At 33.9% G+C, this 16354-nt stretch overlaps 1 protein-coding gene across 2 annotated transcripts in view; it reads left to right on the plus strand.

The window, feature by feature from the left end:
- Nucleotides 1-13282, plus strand: part of LOC117918705 (O-fucosyltransferase 1-like) — a 36838-nt gene extending 23556 nt beyond the window's left edge. For both annotated transcript variants that reach the window (XM_034835542.1, XM_034835541.1), the window contains 2 exons: nt 2390-2519; nt 12309-13282. In XM_034835542.1, coding sequence (XP_034691433.1) covers nt 2390-2519; nt 12309-12917 — 739 coding nt within the window. In that variant the 3' untranslated portion in view covers nt 12918-13282. The remainder of the gene's footprint in view (nt 1-2389; nt 2520-12308) is intronic.
- The last annotated feature ends 3072 nt before the right edge of the window (nt 13283-16354 follow it).

A 16354-nucleotide genomic window follows, 5' to 3' on the forward strand; every position in this document is an offset into this window, starting at 1 on the left:
TTTTATTTGAAGTGTTAGTCATTGGATGGATATTGTTTATTTTTGCTGTTAATGAAACAGAGGTGAGAGCTTTGTCACGTAATCTATTTGTGTTAAGAACTCTGTTATGGATTATATCCTATGCTCCAATGCTTAACCATTGGGAGGTTGATGTGTAAAATGCAGTGTCTTGCTAAAACTTTACCTGTTAACTTAATGGAGATTAATATCATGTGCTCTTTTAATGAGTGAAATCATTACCTCAAGATACTGAAGTTGTAATTTTTTTTTATCTATTCTTTTGCTTTAGGATAGAAGGTCATTGGGTATGGCTTCAATGTAGATGATTAATCTAGTTGATTGGACAGGGTCAAAATGAAGGGAGGGAATTTTTTGTTTTATCTGCTGTTATTGCCTTTTGGCACCATCTGTCTACTTCATCTATGCTTTGGTGTGCCTGTTTTGGTTGGTGCTATTAATAAAATTTGCATTTTCCCATAAAGAGGGGGAGTGTGGGGGTGGGGGGCGGGGGCGGGGGCGGGGGGGCAGCGGTGGGGGTTGTGTGGAAGAAAGATATTGAAGTTGCATTTTCTATATAAAATGAAAATAAGCTAGATTTTGTAGATAGATTGGTCAGAAAACCAGGAACCAGGACCTATGGTTGATTGCAGCATTTCAACTATTCAGTCAGAGTTTGAGGACGTCATTATTTGTGCACATGTGGGCTAAGGGAGTAAGATTTTGAACATTTTACTCATAATGCAACCAATTGGGTGATGCCAAAGTCATGTAATTAATGGGTTGAACTACTCTGGATTGGGGTTGATTTTATGTGGAAAGAAATGAACTTCTAGCAACTTGTACAAGTCACACTCTTTAAGTTTCATGTCACTGAACAGTAAATCCCTACTACTTTACACCAGCTTTAACCTGCTTTGCAGAGCACAATGAGATGAATGAACTGTTGGGATAGACAATATCATTATCTTATATCCTTGATATGATTATTGGGGAAGTTAATTTATTTTTTAATTTTAGTTGCTGTTGCTATGGACATGGCAGAAGAGATTAATCCAATCAAGGAGACTTTCTTTGTAGAAAATTATTATAATAAGGAAAAATTACTTAGCCAAGAGTATCTTCAACCCACTTTTTTCTTTTAGAAATGGAGACTTAGAAAAGAATAAGAAGCATAAAATGTCCATTAGGAGTCTAATTTGTTTATATTGTGATTGACTTTTTATTTAATTTCTGGTTAATGGTTATGAAGTGAAAAAGAAAAATCATATGATTTACCAAAAACATAATGCCTCAGTAAGTGAGCAAACAGAATCTAGTCTGTAGGAAAGTCCACTATATATATCACCATGATCACTTTCGAATTAGGCTAATTGCCTTACACCCCAGCACTACATTAAGACTGATCTAGGATTTCTTAAGCACAATTTTTTGTGTAATCACATTAATGTTGGCCCAGAAGTAGAGTTGGACTCTATACCATGTGTGTGTGTGTGCAAGAAAAATATGCAAATAACCTAAACTTTTGTGAAAAGTGAAACATTTAGATTTACACAGCAAGTAATTTTGTTCTAGGAAGTACAAAATTTTATTTCATTAGTTGAATTTTTTATGTTATCTATTGTCATTCCTGAAGAAGTTTAAATAATAATAAATTTTTCCTTGTTTTCCAAGCTAATTTATGTACTACCAGTATCAGTTCATCTATGTAATGTTGAGACATTTATTTTGACTGGGTTGTCAACTGGCTGAATTGATACTACTACTCCCTTTATCTATTAAGGAGCTCAAGTAGTTGGGTAATTAAGTGTTTTCTGAATTGATGTGAGTTCATTTAAGGCCATTTTCATCATCTTTGCAAGAAGAGACCACATGCAGACTTGAACCCACCTTTTCATTCGTGACAACCATAGAAGTTACCTCACACCAAGCAATGCACCACACCCTTATTGAATATGGTGTACAGTTAAAATTTAATTTTAATGCAAATTCCTTTGAGTCATTCTCAAGAACTCCTTGAGCTTTGAGTTCTTCCCTGTTAAACTTATCAAGCCAATCCATTACTGAGTTGAAATGGTTGTCTTAGGATTCAATTTTTTTTCTTTACCTCCATTTTCTCACTCCATTGTGTAGTTGAACAGAATCGCCAGGTTCTACACAAAAAAAAAACAATACAATTTTATTCTTAAATAAAAAAAATGCTATGATATCAATTTTTCTTCCATTTTATCATTTGTGAAGCCAACAACTTTTAAGTATGCATGTATCTATTCTGCATTTGCATATATAAGTGGATTCTTATATATCCATGCCTATTTCTGTATTGCTTGATCGGTGTTGTTTATATAAGCACTCATCTTCAATTGAAACTAGTTTTGATGAAAATATATAGGTGCTACAATATATTTACCCCTGAAGAGCAGGGAATATTGAAGAAATACCGGGTGGAAAATTTCAAAGATAAGCCACTTGATTATGAGCAAATAAGAGCCAATGGAAAATGCCCATTAACTCCAGAAGAGGTAAAACTTCTTTATCATTCTTTCTTGCTCTATTGCCTAAAATTTCTAGAGTACCATGACCAAAGCCAACAAGGTTGCAAAACATAAATATGTTCAATCTGATTGTTCCCATGTCCATACCATAGATCTGGTTCTTTTTGTTCTCAACTGATCTATTCCTCAAATTGAACTGGAAAAAAAACTTTATTTTGTGTCAGAAAAGCTAACTTTCTAGGCTTGAAGAGGTATTAATGTCTTTAGGTTAATCCAAATTGAATTTGAACATATCAGGACATGAACCAAACTGTATGAGACATAGACCTGCCAACACAAGAGGTTTCTCTGGGGTCCAGCTGGCTCTATTTATTTCTTTATATTCTCTCCCCAACATAATCTCAAAAGAAAATTGTCTTGTGATATGGATGGCTAAGCCTAATAGAGATCATCAGCTTCAGCTGATCTGGACCTTTGCTGGGGATAATCCATGGGTTCTGGGGGCTTGTTTGCAAAATTGCTGAGTTGTTTGCTATATTTGAGTATTGGAAAGACATTATTCATGCATATAGAGATGGGTATGGTAGCTGATTTTGTTACTAGCTTTATTAATTCTTGGACTAGTGAGGTTTATACAATTCAGGAACTTCCTGGGGAGGAGTCGTTTCAATCAAAGATGATTCCATGAGTTATGCATATTTTAGAATGGTTTCTTTTGTTTGCACATGCCAAAAAAATATCTGGAAGGAACTCAGGATTTTTCTTGGAACAAGATGAAGCTGACGTTTTCCCTTTTAAATGGGTTTTCTATTTTCTTTTGTTTTTTTCCTTTCTGGTGAGAAAAAATAAATTCCTTGAAATGAATTTACAAGGATGGGATTCCTTCCAAAAATTTATATTTGTAAGATCCAATAAAAAATGGAAAAAGATTATCTTGAGAGGCTTCAAAGCAAGAAATCAACCGAAGGTGGTAAAAAGGCAATCTATTATCCCCATAAGAGAGTCACAAAGCTCCAGGAGGTAAGAAATCTGCCACAGAAGAAACCAACTATGAGGCTTGTCACTTGGCTAGCTGATCCTTGACTTGGATCGCTAAGATGGCAAAGCTTGTGGCTCAAAAGAAAGAGTGTCCTAGATCCATAGTGACTTTGATAATCTAAGGAAGCCATCTGTAAACGGATATGGATTGAATCTGTATTTTTTTTTCTATATTATTTGAAGAGTACAATAAGATATTTATAGCCTATACAAGATGTATTCAAATAGGAAACTATATAATTGTCAACCTAATCTAGAATAGGAATCGAATTTGAATTGCAAATCAAAATCCCAAATTTAGCTCCAAAATAACAAAATTGATTGAATCAAATCTCCTAAAATAATGCAATTCTCAACTCTCCCCCTCAAGCTGACTCATAGATGTTAATCATGCCTAGCTTGCTAGTCCAGTAGTCAAATGTAGGTTGTAGTAGCCTCTTATTAAGTATTTCAACCAGTTGTTCATTTTTTAGAATAAATGGTATACAAATAAGACCACTTTCCAATTTTTCTTTAATAAAATGTTTCTCAATTTCCACATGTTCAATCATGTTACATTGAATTGTTAGATATGTTTATTGCAGCTTTATTGTCACATTAAAGCTTCATTGGAGCTTTCATATTTACTCTTAGTTAACTTCTTTAAACATGGAAGCTCACACAATCCTTGAGCAACAACCCTATATTTTGTTTCCTCATTACTTCTCGCCACGACCGATTGCTTCTTACTTCTCTAAGTGACTAGATTTCCACCTACCATAGTACAAAAACCTTAGGTTAACCTATCATTAATAGCTCTAGCCCGATTAGCGTCAATGTATGCCTCAACTTTTAAATGTTCACCCTTTTTGAAGAGTAGACCTTTCCTTGGTGTTCTTTTTAATTACTTAAGTATTTTGCATATAACTTCCATGTGTTCTTCATAAGGTGAGTGCATAAATTGACTCACTACACTCACTGCAAATGTTATATCAAGCTTCATTTGTGGTAGATAGATAAGTTTATCTACTAGTCATTGAGAATGTTCCCTATCTACTGTCTTGCTCTTCTCAAGTAGTCCAAGTTTATGATTTGGCTCGATTGGAATATCTCTTGGTTTGCAACCAAGCATTTGTACCTCTTGTAACAAGTTGAGCATATATTTTTTTTTATGAAAATGAAATTCCTTTACTTGACTAAGCTATCTCCATTCCAAGAAAATATCGTAAAGGACCTAGTTCCTTTATCTCAAACTCCTTTGCTAGTAATGTTTTAAGCTGTCCAATCTTGGCTTCATCATTCCCAATAAGGATAATATCATCTACGTACACAATAAGAATAGTAATCTTTCCATCCATGGAATGCTTGAAGAATAGGGTGTAATCTGCGTGACTTGGAGAGAAGCCAAAGGCCTTAATGGTATTTGAAAATCTTTCAAACCTTGCTCTCGGTGACTGTTTTAGGCCATAGAGAGTTCTCTTTAATTTACACACCTTTCCTTTTTAAGGGTTCTCAAAACTTGGGGGCAGAAGCGTGTAAACTTCTTCCTTGAGTTCTCCATTAAGAAATGCATTTTTGATATCTAGTTGATGAAGAGACCAATCGATAATAACTAAAAGAGAGAGTACGACTCTAGCCATATTCATCTTAATCACTGGTGCAAATGTCTCTTGGTAATCAATACCATAGGTTTGTGTGTAGCCTTTTGTAACTAGTCTCGCTTTGTACCTTTCAATAGTTCCATCAACTTTATACTTGATTGTGAAAATCCACTTACATCCTACTAAGGTCTTTCCTCTGGGTAGCTCCATGATTTGCCAAGTACCATTCTTTTAAGGAGCTTTCATCTCCTCAAGTACTACACCCCTTCACTTTGGAAATTCTAGAGCTTCTTGCAGTTTTAGGAATATCTATGCTAGATACATTAGAAGTAAAAGCTTTAAAAGATGGTAAGAGTCTATAAAAAGACAAAATTTGATATTGGTTGGAGAGTGCATGACTTGGTCCCTTCCCTAAGAGCTATTAGCATATTGAGATCATTTATATCCTCCATAAAATGAAGAATTAAGATGAAGGGGCTCATGGTTTTCTATAATTTCCATGTCCTTAGCTTCATGGTTTGAGTCATAGCCCTGCTTTGAAGAATTTTAGGTTGTCTCCTTTTGACTTTGTTGTCTAGAGTAGACACCAAGCTCAATTGGTTGTCTTCTTGCACTAATACTAGGCATTATAGAATCAAGGCTTCTTGATGGATTAGTTTGGACCTTCTTAGTTTGAAAAGGTGCAATTTGAAAAAGGGGAACATACAGAGTTTCCCAAAACTTATCTTCACTTACATTCTCCCCCTGAAGAGAAGTATGGGGAAAGAAAGCTTGTTTTTCAAAAAAGTAATGTCAAAAGTGAAACATTTTTTTTTTTTAAATAAGGTCATAACATTTATACCCTTTTTTTTATATTGGAGGGTACCCTAAAAACACACATTTAGGGCCTGTTTGGTAACTGTTTTGGAAAATAGTTTTAAAAACAGTTTTTGAGAACAATTTTTGAAAATTGTTTTTGATATTTTGTAAAACAAAAGTTTGTTTAGAAATCTAATTTTTTTTTAATATTTTTAAATATGTTTTAAAATAATTTTTATGTGTATTGTTTATTTTTAATAATTCTAAGTGTTTGTATAATTATTTTTTAAAACAACCCTAAGAAAACAAGTGAAAACAACAAAAAAACAACTAAAAGATGTTTTCTGAAAACACCTTATTTTTTGTTCTTAAGAATAGAAAACAATTCTTGGTTTCCAAATGAGTTTTTTAGGTTTTTTTGTTCTGGAGAATAGAAAACTATTTTAAAAAACAGTTGCCAAACAGACCCTTAATTGCATAGGGATGTAATTTACTTCTAAGATGGCTATGCACATGAACAAATGCAATGCAATTGAATAGCTATAGAGGTAATGAAGTGAACAATTTATTGTGTCGATAGAATTGCTAAAAAGTATCCAATGGAGTTTGAAATTGTAGGATCCTTGTAGGTGTACAATTGATCAAATATGAGGCTGTAAGAACAACTTCTCCCCAAAAATGTTTTGGATCCTTAAGTGGTAAACATAATTTCTTGTGCAACTTTCAATAAATGTCTATTTTTCCTTTCAACAATTCTATTTTGCTGTGGTGTGTCAAAATATGTTGATTTGTGAATAATTCCATTTTGTAAAATATATTTTCCCAAAATATTTGAAAAATACTCTTTTCCATTGTTTACTCTAAGCACCTTAATTTTTTCTTGAAATTGGTTTTGAACCATAGTGCAAAAGTCTTTAAAAGTTTTACCACCTTAATTTTTTCCTTTAGTAAATACACCAAACATAAATGAGTGTGATCATCAATAAAGGACTTTTGTCTTTAAACAACAAAGGAACGAGTTTTTGCAAATAATAAAAAGTGGGATGTCCTAATCCATAATGCCATAACATTATTTTATTCTCAATAGTTTGAGAAAAGACTTTATTTACTACTTGAGCTTGTCTCTCTAGAACGACATTATCAATAAAGTAGTATAACCCATCAACTTTTTTGGCACGCCAATCTTTATCCCTGAAGCCAACTCTTGGAAATCACAATGACTAGGAAAGAATTTAGCTATACAAATATTTCTTTGGTGAACTTACTCATGGAAAATAGATTACAAGAAAGGTTAGGCACATGTAAAATTGAATTTAGCACAAGCGTTTTAGAAATAGGAATAATCCTGTTTGTCACTAAGGATAGAGACCCATCAACTATTCTTACCTTTTGTCCACCAAAACATGGAGTATATGATGAAAATAATTGTGAACAAACAGTCATATGATTTGTTGCTCCTGAATCTATGATCCAAGGAGCTTTTACTTCAGAAGAAACACTTGAGGCAATGAAGAAATCACCTTTTTGAGTCTCATCTCTTCCAAGATTGCTTGATTGTGAGAATTCAGCTAGAAAAGCACACTTGTTTCTCTTTGGAAAGTGGTTGTTTTTCAGGTTAGCAGGCTTCCCATGAATTTCCAGCATGTTTCCTTAATATGTCTGGGTTTATTACAATAATCACACTAGACTTTGGCCTTTTCTTCTTCTTTCCTAGATTTTTATTTATTTATTAGTAAGGGTAGTTTCAGGAGCTGTTATCAATAAGGCTGAGTTTTTTGAACTTTGGCCATTTTGTTGGCCATTCATCATAACATTCCTCCTGCTTCCCTCTCTTCTTATACATGCAAGCGTCTCTCGAACAGTTGGGAGGAGAGGTTCTCTTCCAAGGATTCTTCCCCTTGCTTCATCAAGCTTCAAATTTAATCCTGCCAAAAATTCAAAAACACATTCTTTTTCCTACAACCTCTTGAATTGGGCAACATCTTCTGCATTCTCTCATTTAGCTTCATAATAATGATCTAACTCTTGTCAAAGACCCTTAAGAATACCATAGTATTTCGTGACACCCAGAGCTCCTTTCTTCGTTTCACAAATTCAGATCTTAATCTCATATACTTGGGTTGAATTGCCTAAATCTGATAATGTCTTATTGATTGCATCCCACATTTCTTTTGCTGTTAATAAGAACAAATATGTCTGTCCAATTTCTGGGTCCATTGAGTTAACAAGCCAGACCATCACCATTGAGTTTTCTGCATCCAGTGTTTTAAATCCTGCCTCATCTTCTTTTCTCATGGCTATGTTGCTCCAATGAGATAACAAAATTTTCCCTTGGCCTGGTTAAACATATTTACGAATTGAGACAACTACAAGTAGTTCTGCCATTTTTGTTTGTGAGATGTAACTTGAAATGCATGTGGTGGCTGTTCAATATTTGACTTGGATGTGGCTTAATCACTTACATCAAATGATTTTGAACAAAATAAGAAAAAAAACAAAAACCAAGGAATGGGTTTACAAATCAAAGGTAAGTTTCGATACCATGTAAACAAATATGACTTGAATTTATATTTTTTTCTATATTATTTGAAGAGTACAATATGATATTTATAGCCTATACAAGACTAATAGGAAATTATAAAATTGTCAACCTAATCTAGAATAACACTTAAATTTGAATTGCAAATCATAATCCCAAATTTAGCTCCCTAAAATAACAAAATTGATTGAATCAAATCTCTTAAAATAATTCAATCCTCAGCACCATCCATCAATACTCCCATGGACCTCTTTCCTTTTTTCACACCCTTAAAGCATCATTGCATAATCTCCTTCATTAAGAGATTTGAGAGGCTCAAGGACTTGGGCTGAAGCACACTCCCCAAAAATGTGAGCACCACTGCCCCAATGGCCAATCTCTCCCCTGTAGGTTTAGAAATGATCCCAAATACTCTACCATGATGATTCCTTAGAATGTCAATGCTGATCTCCTTCATCACTAAATGGGCTTTTGATAGGACTTATATTTTTACATTTCACCAAATCCTGTTATACAACAAAGGGTTTTTTGGTGTCTAAAAGATGAACTTATCTGTGGGATGTTAATCCAAACACTAACTTTTGAGTATATATGTTGAGAATCCATGTTTCACTCTAGTGATTATAGTTGAGCTGCTTGAGCCTATCCATTGACTAACACTCCAACAGCCTGGTTTCTTTGAAGAGATTTAAGATATTCTTATGAAATCACATTTCGCTCTTTGACTGAGCAACTTCAATTCCTTGAAAGCATTAAGTCTTCCTAGGTCTTTAATTTCAAATTCTTTTTCCAACTTTTCTTTTAGTCTCTTAATTTCTTCTTAATTATCTCTTAGTACAACGATATCATAAATGTACACAATGAAAGCACTTATTTTCCCACACTCAGTTTTTGACAAATAGTGTATGATCCCTTTGGCTCTGAATATAATTCTTGTTCTTCATTACCTTAGCGAACCTTCCAAATCAAGCTTGAGGGTTATTTTAGCTCAAACAGAGCCTTCTTCAATCGACTAACCTTATTTCCTCTAAATTCCCATGGAGGAAGCTTCTTTATATCAAATTAATGCAATGGGCAATTAAAGTCTAGCAAGTAATAGCAATATACACATAATATTCATCTTTACAGCTGGAGAAAAGGTTTCTTAGTAATTATTCCATAAGTTTGAGTATATCACTTTGCCACTAATCTTGCCTTATATCGCCTAAGTATCTTATTTGCCCTATATTTTATTGTGAACTCCCATTTACACTTAACCTGTTTCTTCCCAATCGAAAGATCCATAATCTCTAGGAATTACTTTTTTTTGAAGGCACACTTCTCTTACATTGTCTTCCTCTCATCCCTTAATGCCTCTTGAACAACTTTGTGTATGTCAATGAGTTAAGTTGATAACAAATGCTATAGATGCAGAAAGATTATCAAATAAAACAAAGTAAGTCAAAAGGTGTTGAGTACAATGTCTCTTACCTTTTGAAATGGCAATGGGTAAAGGAAGATTATCTAACACATTGGAACTAGACTCAAGTTAAGTTTCAGTACCTTTTTCCGAGTTGATAATTATAGCACCACTTAGAGGTCTAGGAGTAGATTGTATTATCCTAGGGGAAACCTTGAGAGATGTAGCATATCTCTCTCTCTCTCTCTCTCCTTTGGATGATAAAATCAGGAATAATGGACTGAGAAACTATGGTTTCAAATCTGATGTGCTTAGGTGAGTCATGAGGATGACTTGGGGAAGGGCTTAGGGAGTTTGAGAGAAGAACATGCATGGGTTTAGAGTCGCGCTCAGAAGTAATTCTAGTATATGGGGCAAATAATGGGGAAAAAATTCCATGTCTTCTGCAAATGGCTCCTCCTAAAGATAAGGTTGATGAAAAAATGGTTGACTTCCATGAAAGGTAGCATCCATAGACAAAAAATTTCTTGGAAGTCAGATGATAGTACTTTTATCCCTTTTTTTAACAGAGAATAGCTAATAAATACACAATTAAGGGCATTAAGATCAATTTCGATTATTTGGCGAGCATGACTATGAACAAACGCTAACAACCAAAAATTCTGGGAGATATGTTTGTAGCCATCAGATTGAGGGTAGAACTTACAAAGTTGACTCTTAGGTGATTAGAAGTCAAGAACTCAAGAGGGTTATCTGTTGTGCAACTTCCCCTTAGTAGCTTTTGGGAACATTCATTTGAAAAATTAAGGCTCTAGTAATTTCAAGAAAATATTTATTTTTTCTCTTAGCTATTCCATTCTACTGTGGGATACCAATATAAGATTGGTGAAAAATGCTCTCTTTTTGTAAGTACGGTTAAAAATATTGGTAAAAGAATTCTAGCTCATTATCAGATCTTAAGGTTTGGATTTTTGAGTTAAATTGGATACTCACTATTCTATGGAAAACAGGAAATATAGTCCTAACATCTGACTTTTATTTCATAAGATAGATCTAGGTAACTCTTATACAATCATTAGTAAAAGACATAAACCACTTTACCCTGAAATTACTTTAGACCTTAAAAAGTTCTTATACATTAGTCAATTGGTGTTGGCTTATGCAAGGCAATAAGAGGTTGGGGAAGCCCTTAAGGCTAGAGCATGATTTTTGGTGATGAATGAGGAATAAAATTTTGGCATGATGTTTGGTGTGGGGATGCTCCTTTAAGGATTCTTTTCCCTCTATGTTCTCTTTTGTATCTAATAAAGAGGCTTGGGTGGTGAATGCTTGTGAGGTTGTAAGTGGGCATGCCATTTAGAGACAGTTTCAAGATTAGGAGTTAATTACGAGGCTTCAAGTGCTTGGGAAGTACAGCAAGGATAAAGATAAACTGATACAGAAGGATAACAAGAGTGAAAACTTCTCAATGAATTCATTTGATTCTTCCTTAGAGTCAAGGGGAGAAGTCCCTTCCCTCAAAGGTAGTGTTGGGCTCTTGGGCGCCTTTAAAAATGGTTTTTTTTTTTTTTTTTTTTTTAACTTTGGAGGTTGTATGGGAAAGGTTCATGACCTTGGACCAACTTAAGAGAAGAGATTGGTCGTTGGCTAATTATTGTTGTTTTGAACCAACGCTGGCAATGGAAGCTAATACAGAAGAGAAAAAGAACTGTGGAGCACAAGGCTTTGATGCCATAAAAAATAGAGAATAAGATTTGTATATTCACTAGATATATTTATAATCTTAAAGTGGGAAAAAGCAAAAGGAATTACTCTATTCTAGGCCAGGATTACTCCACTAATTTAGCTACTAATTATAGAAATAAATCAACTACTAAATTAGTCCTTAATTACAGGAAATAAATCAAGTCAACTTTGCAGAAAAAGAAACAAATTCAAATTGAATCTCAACCTATATAGGCTATGATCCCACAATTGTTGCACCAATTCTCCAATAAAAATAAAATCTACTAATGCCCTTTTTGGCCATTTATCAATATTGAAAGCATTTTTATTGTGTGCTTTGTAGAATTGTTTGTCATACAACAAACAATTCCTCTAAAGCACTTTAAGCAGTTCTTTGGCTTGTATCCAAACAGCTAACTGTTCACCTATCAAAAGTACCTGTAACAGAAGTGCAAGAACTCCCAAATGGATCCCTAATTTAAAAAAGTCTTGCCCCTTCCGTTTTGCTCCTCATTCCATTTTGTTTCCTAGGAGAGAGCATCAGGTAAACTATTATGGTTGGAAGTAAGTAGGAAGTGATATAAAGCTTCTCCTTTGGTTGAGGCCTTAGATTTTAAACAGCATAATGCCTATTTTCTCCGTTGACTCTTGACAGCATACCTTCCGATGTGCTTGTTTACAGCACTTGGCAGTGCCTTATGTTTTCCCTTTTTAAGTTAATCAATGATTATTTGCAGGTTGGTCTGATCTTTCGTGCTATGGGATTTGACAATTCCACCCGAATATATCTCGCAGCAGGTAAAATCTTTGGAGGGGAGCGCTACATGAAGCCATTTAGAGCATTATTCCCTCAGCTTGAGAACCACAACACAGTGGCTGGCACAGAAGATATTGCTGAGAACACACTGTTGGGCTCTGCTGTTGATTACATGGTTTGTCTCCTTTCTGACATTTTCATGCCAACTTACGATGGCCCAAGCAACTTTGCCAATAATCTCATGGGTCACCGCCTGTACTATGGCTTCCGAACCACAATCACGCCAGACAGGAAAGCTCTAGCTCCCATCTTCATTGCTCGGGAAAATGGCCGAACCTCTGGTTTTGAAGCTGCAGTCAGGCGTGTTATGTTCAATTCAAAGCTTGGTGGCCCTCACAAGCGGGTCCATCCTGAATCCTTCTATACGAACTCTTGGCCTGAGTGTTTCTGCCAAACGTCACCAAAAAATCGAGGCCATAAGTGCCCTCCGGAGAATGTAATGGAAATCCTCAACAGCCGGATGCAGAGTGATGAAACTGATACAGCAGAATCTGAAGTCACATCAAATTTCACAAGTTCCATTTCTTAAAAACAAAGAAACAATTCAAGGATTCATACGTACTTCGAATCTTTCTTTTTCCCAGGAAGCAACAAAGCTAATTTCGCTGGAGGTTCTCTCAGTAGGCATTCTTTTGTCCCCAGAAATTGTACTTTACATGTTTCATTGTCCCCACCAGGAATAGAGGTTTTGCAATCTTAGTACAGAGCTGGTTTAGGAAATGTGTTTTATGTATTACTTAAACCATTCAATGGAAACTGAAACCTTATGCATGAGTTATTTAAACTTGTGTGTTGTAGCTAGTTATTGTTTCAGTTATATTGTTATTCTATGTTTCTAAGACAAACAACTGTCTGATTCTTTTCTTTTTCCTAGTGGGTGTTTATTTGTTTTTATTCTGCAGTTTGAATTAGGTTGAATTCGAATAGAAATTTATATAAAATTGTCATTTAGATTTCATATTTTATCTGAACTTTTTTCTGTTTTATATTGAGACCAAATTTCTTTCGGTAAGACTTTATGTAGAAGTTAAAAAATACTAGAATATCTGGAGCTATTATTATGCAATCCAATAGAGCATTATTTGTCGGGACAATGGATTTTCAACTAAGTTCCAATTGGGATGTATTTTATGAATTGAAGTTTGAGGTAGTCAATCAAGCGTTTTTTTTTTTTTTTTTTTTCTGGTTAATCCAATTGAATCATTCTTCCCTGTTTTGTTTTTAAAAGTAATCGACGGAAAATAATATTTAAATTTTAATTAATACCTAATCGAAACTAGTGATGAACATATAAAAAATTGATGGAATATCAACACTTAAATTTTATTAAAAGAATTTTTAAAAAAATTTGGAGAAAAAAAATGGATGTGATGGAAATTGATTAAGATTAATAAAAATTTGGGAAAACAATTTAAGAAACATAAAAATAAGCAATAACATATATATTGAAGTAGTTTTATTTAAGAAAATAATGTCTAGTAAAATTTATGGCACTTAATGATAATATAATGTGCACTGATGAAATATGAATTTTGAAAGCATAAACTCAATTCTAAGATGGAGTAAGTACTTAATTTCATTTAATGTCAATAGTTTATACAAATTATATTCTAATTGTGCTGACCACAGTTTTCTTCATGAATAATATTTTTGAAGTGTTCATGTTTAACCACCTTCTTGTCTATCCCTTATCATGCAATTAAGTATGAAATGTCAAAAATAGGTAACCAAGTATGAGGTGTTGAAATACAATGTCAAAATGCTACAACCAAAGGGACACTAAGCCGTTGTGAACAATTAACACCTAATTAAGTATGTTGACGCCTAAACTTTACCTACCAAGTAACTGCAAGGATTAGACATGTCACCACATATCATCTCCACAAAATAAGGAAGACACTAATCTACTTCCTTTCAATGACACCTAGCTAAGTTATGCAATGAGTCACCTATGAGCTCACTTGCTTTAGGTTCCTATAAATAGGAGCATTTACCTACCAAGAAAGGGAAAAGGAAAATTGTAAAGAAGCTCGAATAGTGTTATTATTTCAAAGTAGGTTCTTTATGTTAGCATAACAAAAGTGTTGTTGCAATTCCAATTTGGAATTCTTATTGTGAGTGATCTTATAATGAATGATTTTATTTAGTTTTGGAATTTTGTATCTCATGCTTAAATGTTATATGTATTCATTATTTTATCAAATGTCATGAGATATGCTTTTAAAATGTGTTGGTCAATTGCTATGTTTATAATATACATGTGCTCCTTATAACCTCAATATATATGTATATAAATAGTTAAGACGGTTTGGTGATCTTGGAAGGATGGGTGCAGTTTAGGGAAGCTTTATCTAAGGAGGTTGGATTTTAAGCGAGACTATGTGACCCTTCTAGTATTCTTGGGAGCTTACCTAGTATCTATTATTCACTGAAAATCATTGGTACTATTATTATGGTACTTCACATCATTATTATGTATGTGATTGTTATATATCTTGGACCTATATCGTGTCATAGAGATGGAGGGACACACTATACTTGATTAAACATTTTGATATTTTGTGTTGAGAAATGAAAGGGCACTAAAGCAGTTTGTATGAGAAGAGTGTCGAGAGATGTAAGGGCATTGTGTCTATATAACACCATGTTGTATGAGATATATGTCGTATGCGGACACATATGTGATTTATGTTGAAGGAGGAAGGGGCATTGCAGCAGTGGTATTACATGATATTGGGATGTGCTGAAAAGTTAGAGTGGCATCATAGTCATGGATTATGCATGTGTTTGATTGATTATATATCATGTTCTCTAATGTTGTATGCCTACTTGATTGCTATAGCAAATATTATCTAGGTTGAGTGTTTCCTACATGATGAAACTCTTTATTCTATTTTGGATTAACCATCCTAAAACTTGCATTATATTATCATTCATGAGTTCTACTCACTTTTTAGTTCTTTAAATTTTTTAGATGAGGATCTAGTTGAACCAGACACTAGGCAAGTTCTAGAGCACAAACAACAAAGCATATAACTGTTGTTGCCGTTTTCCTTTTGTTTCTTTTGGATAGACTAGTGGCATGTAGTTATCTTTGCACGTTTGTACAAGATTTGTAAAAGGGCCCTAAGGCCACTTTTTTGTACTAAAAACTTTGTATCTTGAAAAAGTAAAGAATATATAGTTCCTTTAATATGCTTCCTTATATTGCTCTGACACATTATATTTAGTTACAAGTTAATTTCCTTTTGTAAGATAGTGTATCCATCTTAGTCTTTAGTCTAGAAAGGAGACACTGCTTTGCATGGATGGTGCCTATAAGGGTGGGTTGTCACACTAATGGTTTCTTTAATACCAAAATGAGAACTAATGTAGTTCCATGACACTTGTGGAGGAAGAAAAATTATTTTTTTGATGATAATATTAGTACCATGAATTAGAGGTTACATAATATTGATAATTATAAATAGGTTATCATAGTTTTCCCAACTCATTCCCATTGCCTTTTCATGGATGGAAAATTGTGAGTTCATCCATTTACTTGTTTGAAATCCTCTTTGCAAATGATTATTTAACATTTTTGTTGGAGAAAAGTTAAATATACTATAGTCATCAAAAGTTGAACTTGAAGTCATCTCATCGGGTGGAGGAAGCTAACCATAACTCATGACTTAAAAAGGACAAATTTTGAGTTCACCCATTTACTTGTTTATAATCCTCCTTGCAAATGACCGTATAACATTTCTTTAGGAGGATAGTTAAATATACTATAGTCATCATAAGTTGAACTTGAAGTCTTCTTATAAGGTGGAGGAAGCCAACCATAACTCATGACATAAGAAGGAAAAATGCTAGTTTAATTTAATGAGTAATTGTGTTGAGTCCTTATATTCATGGATTAATTAAAACTTGTAGAAAGGGACACATTATCAAAATATGGAATTTCAATAGTTCTTATGTTTGGAT

The sequence above is a fragment of the Vitis riparia genome, chromosome 7, assembly GCF_004353265.1.
Source record: "Vitis riparia cultivar Riparia Gloire de Montpellier isolate 1030 chromosome 7, EGFV_Vit.rip_1.0, whole genome shotgun sequence".
Taxonomy (NCBI): domain Eukaryota; kingdom Viridiplantae; phylum Streptophyta; class Magnoliopsida; order Vitales; family Vitaceae; genus Vitis; species Vitis riparia.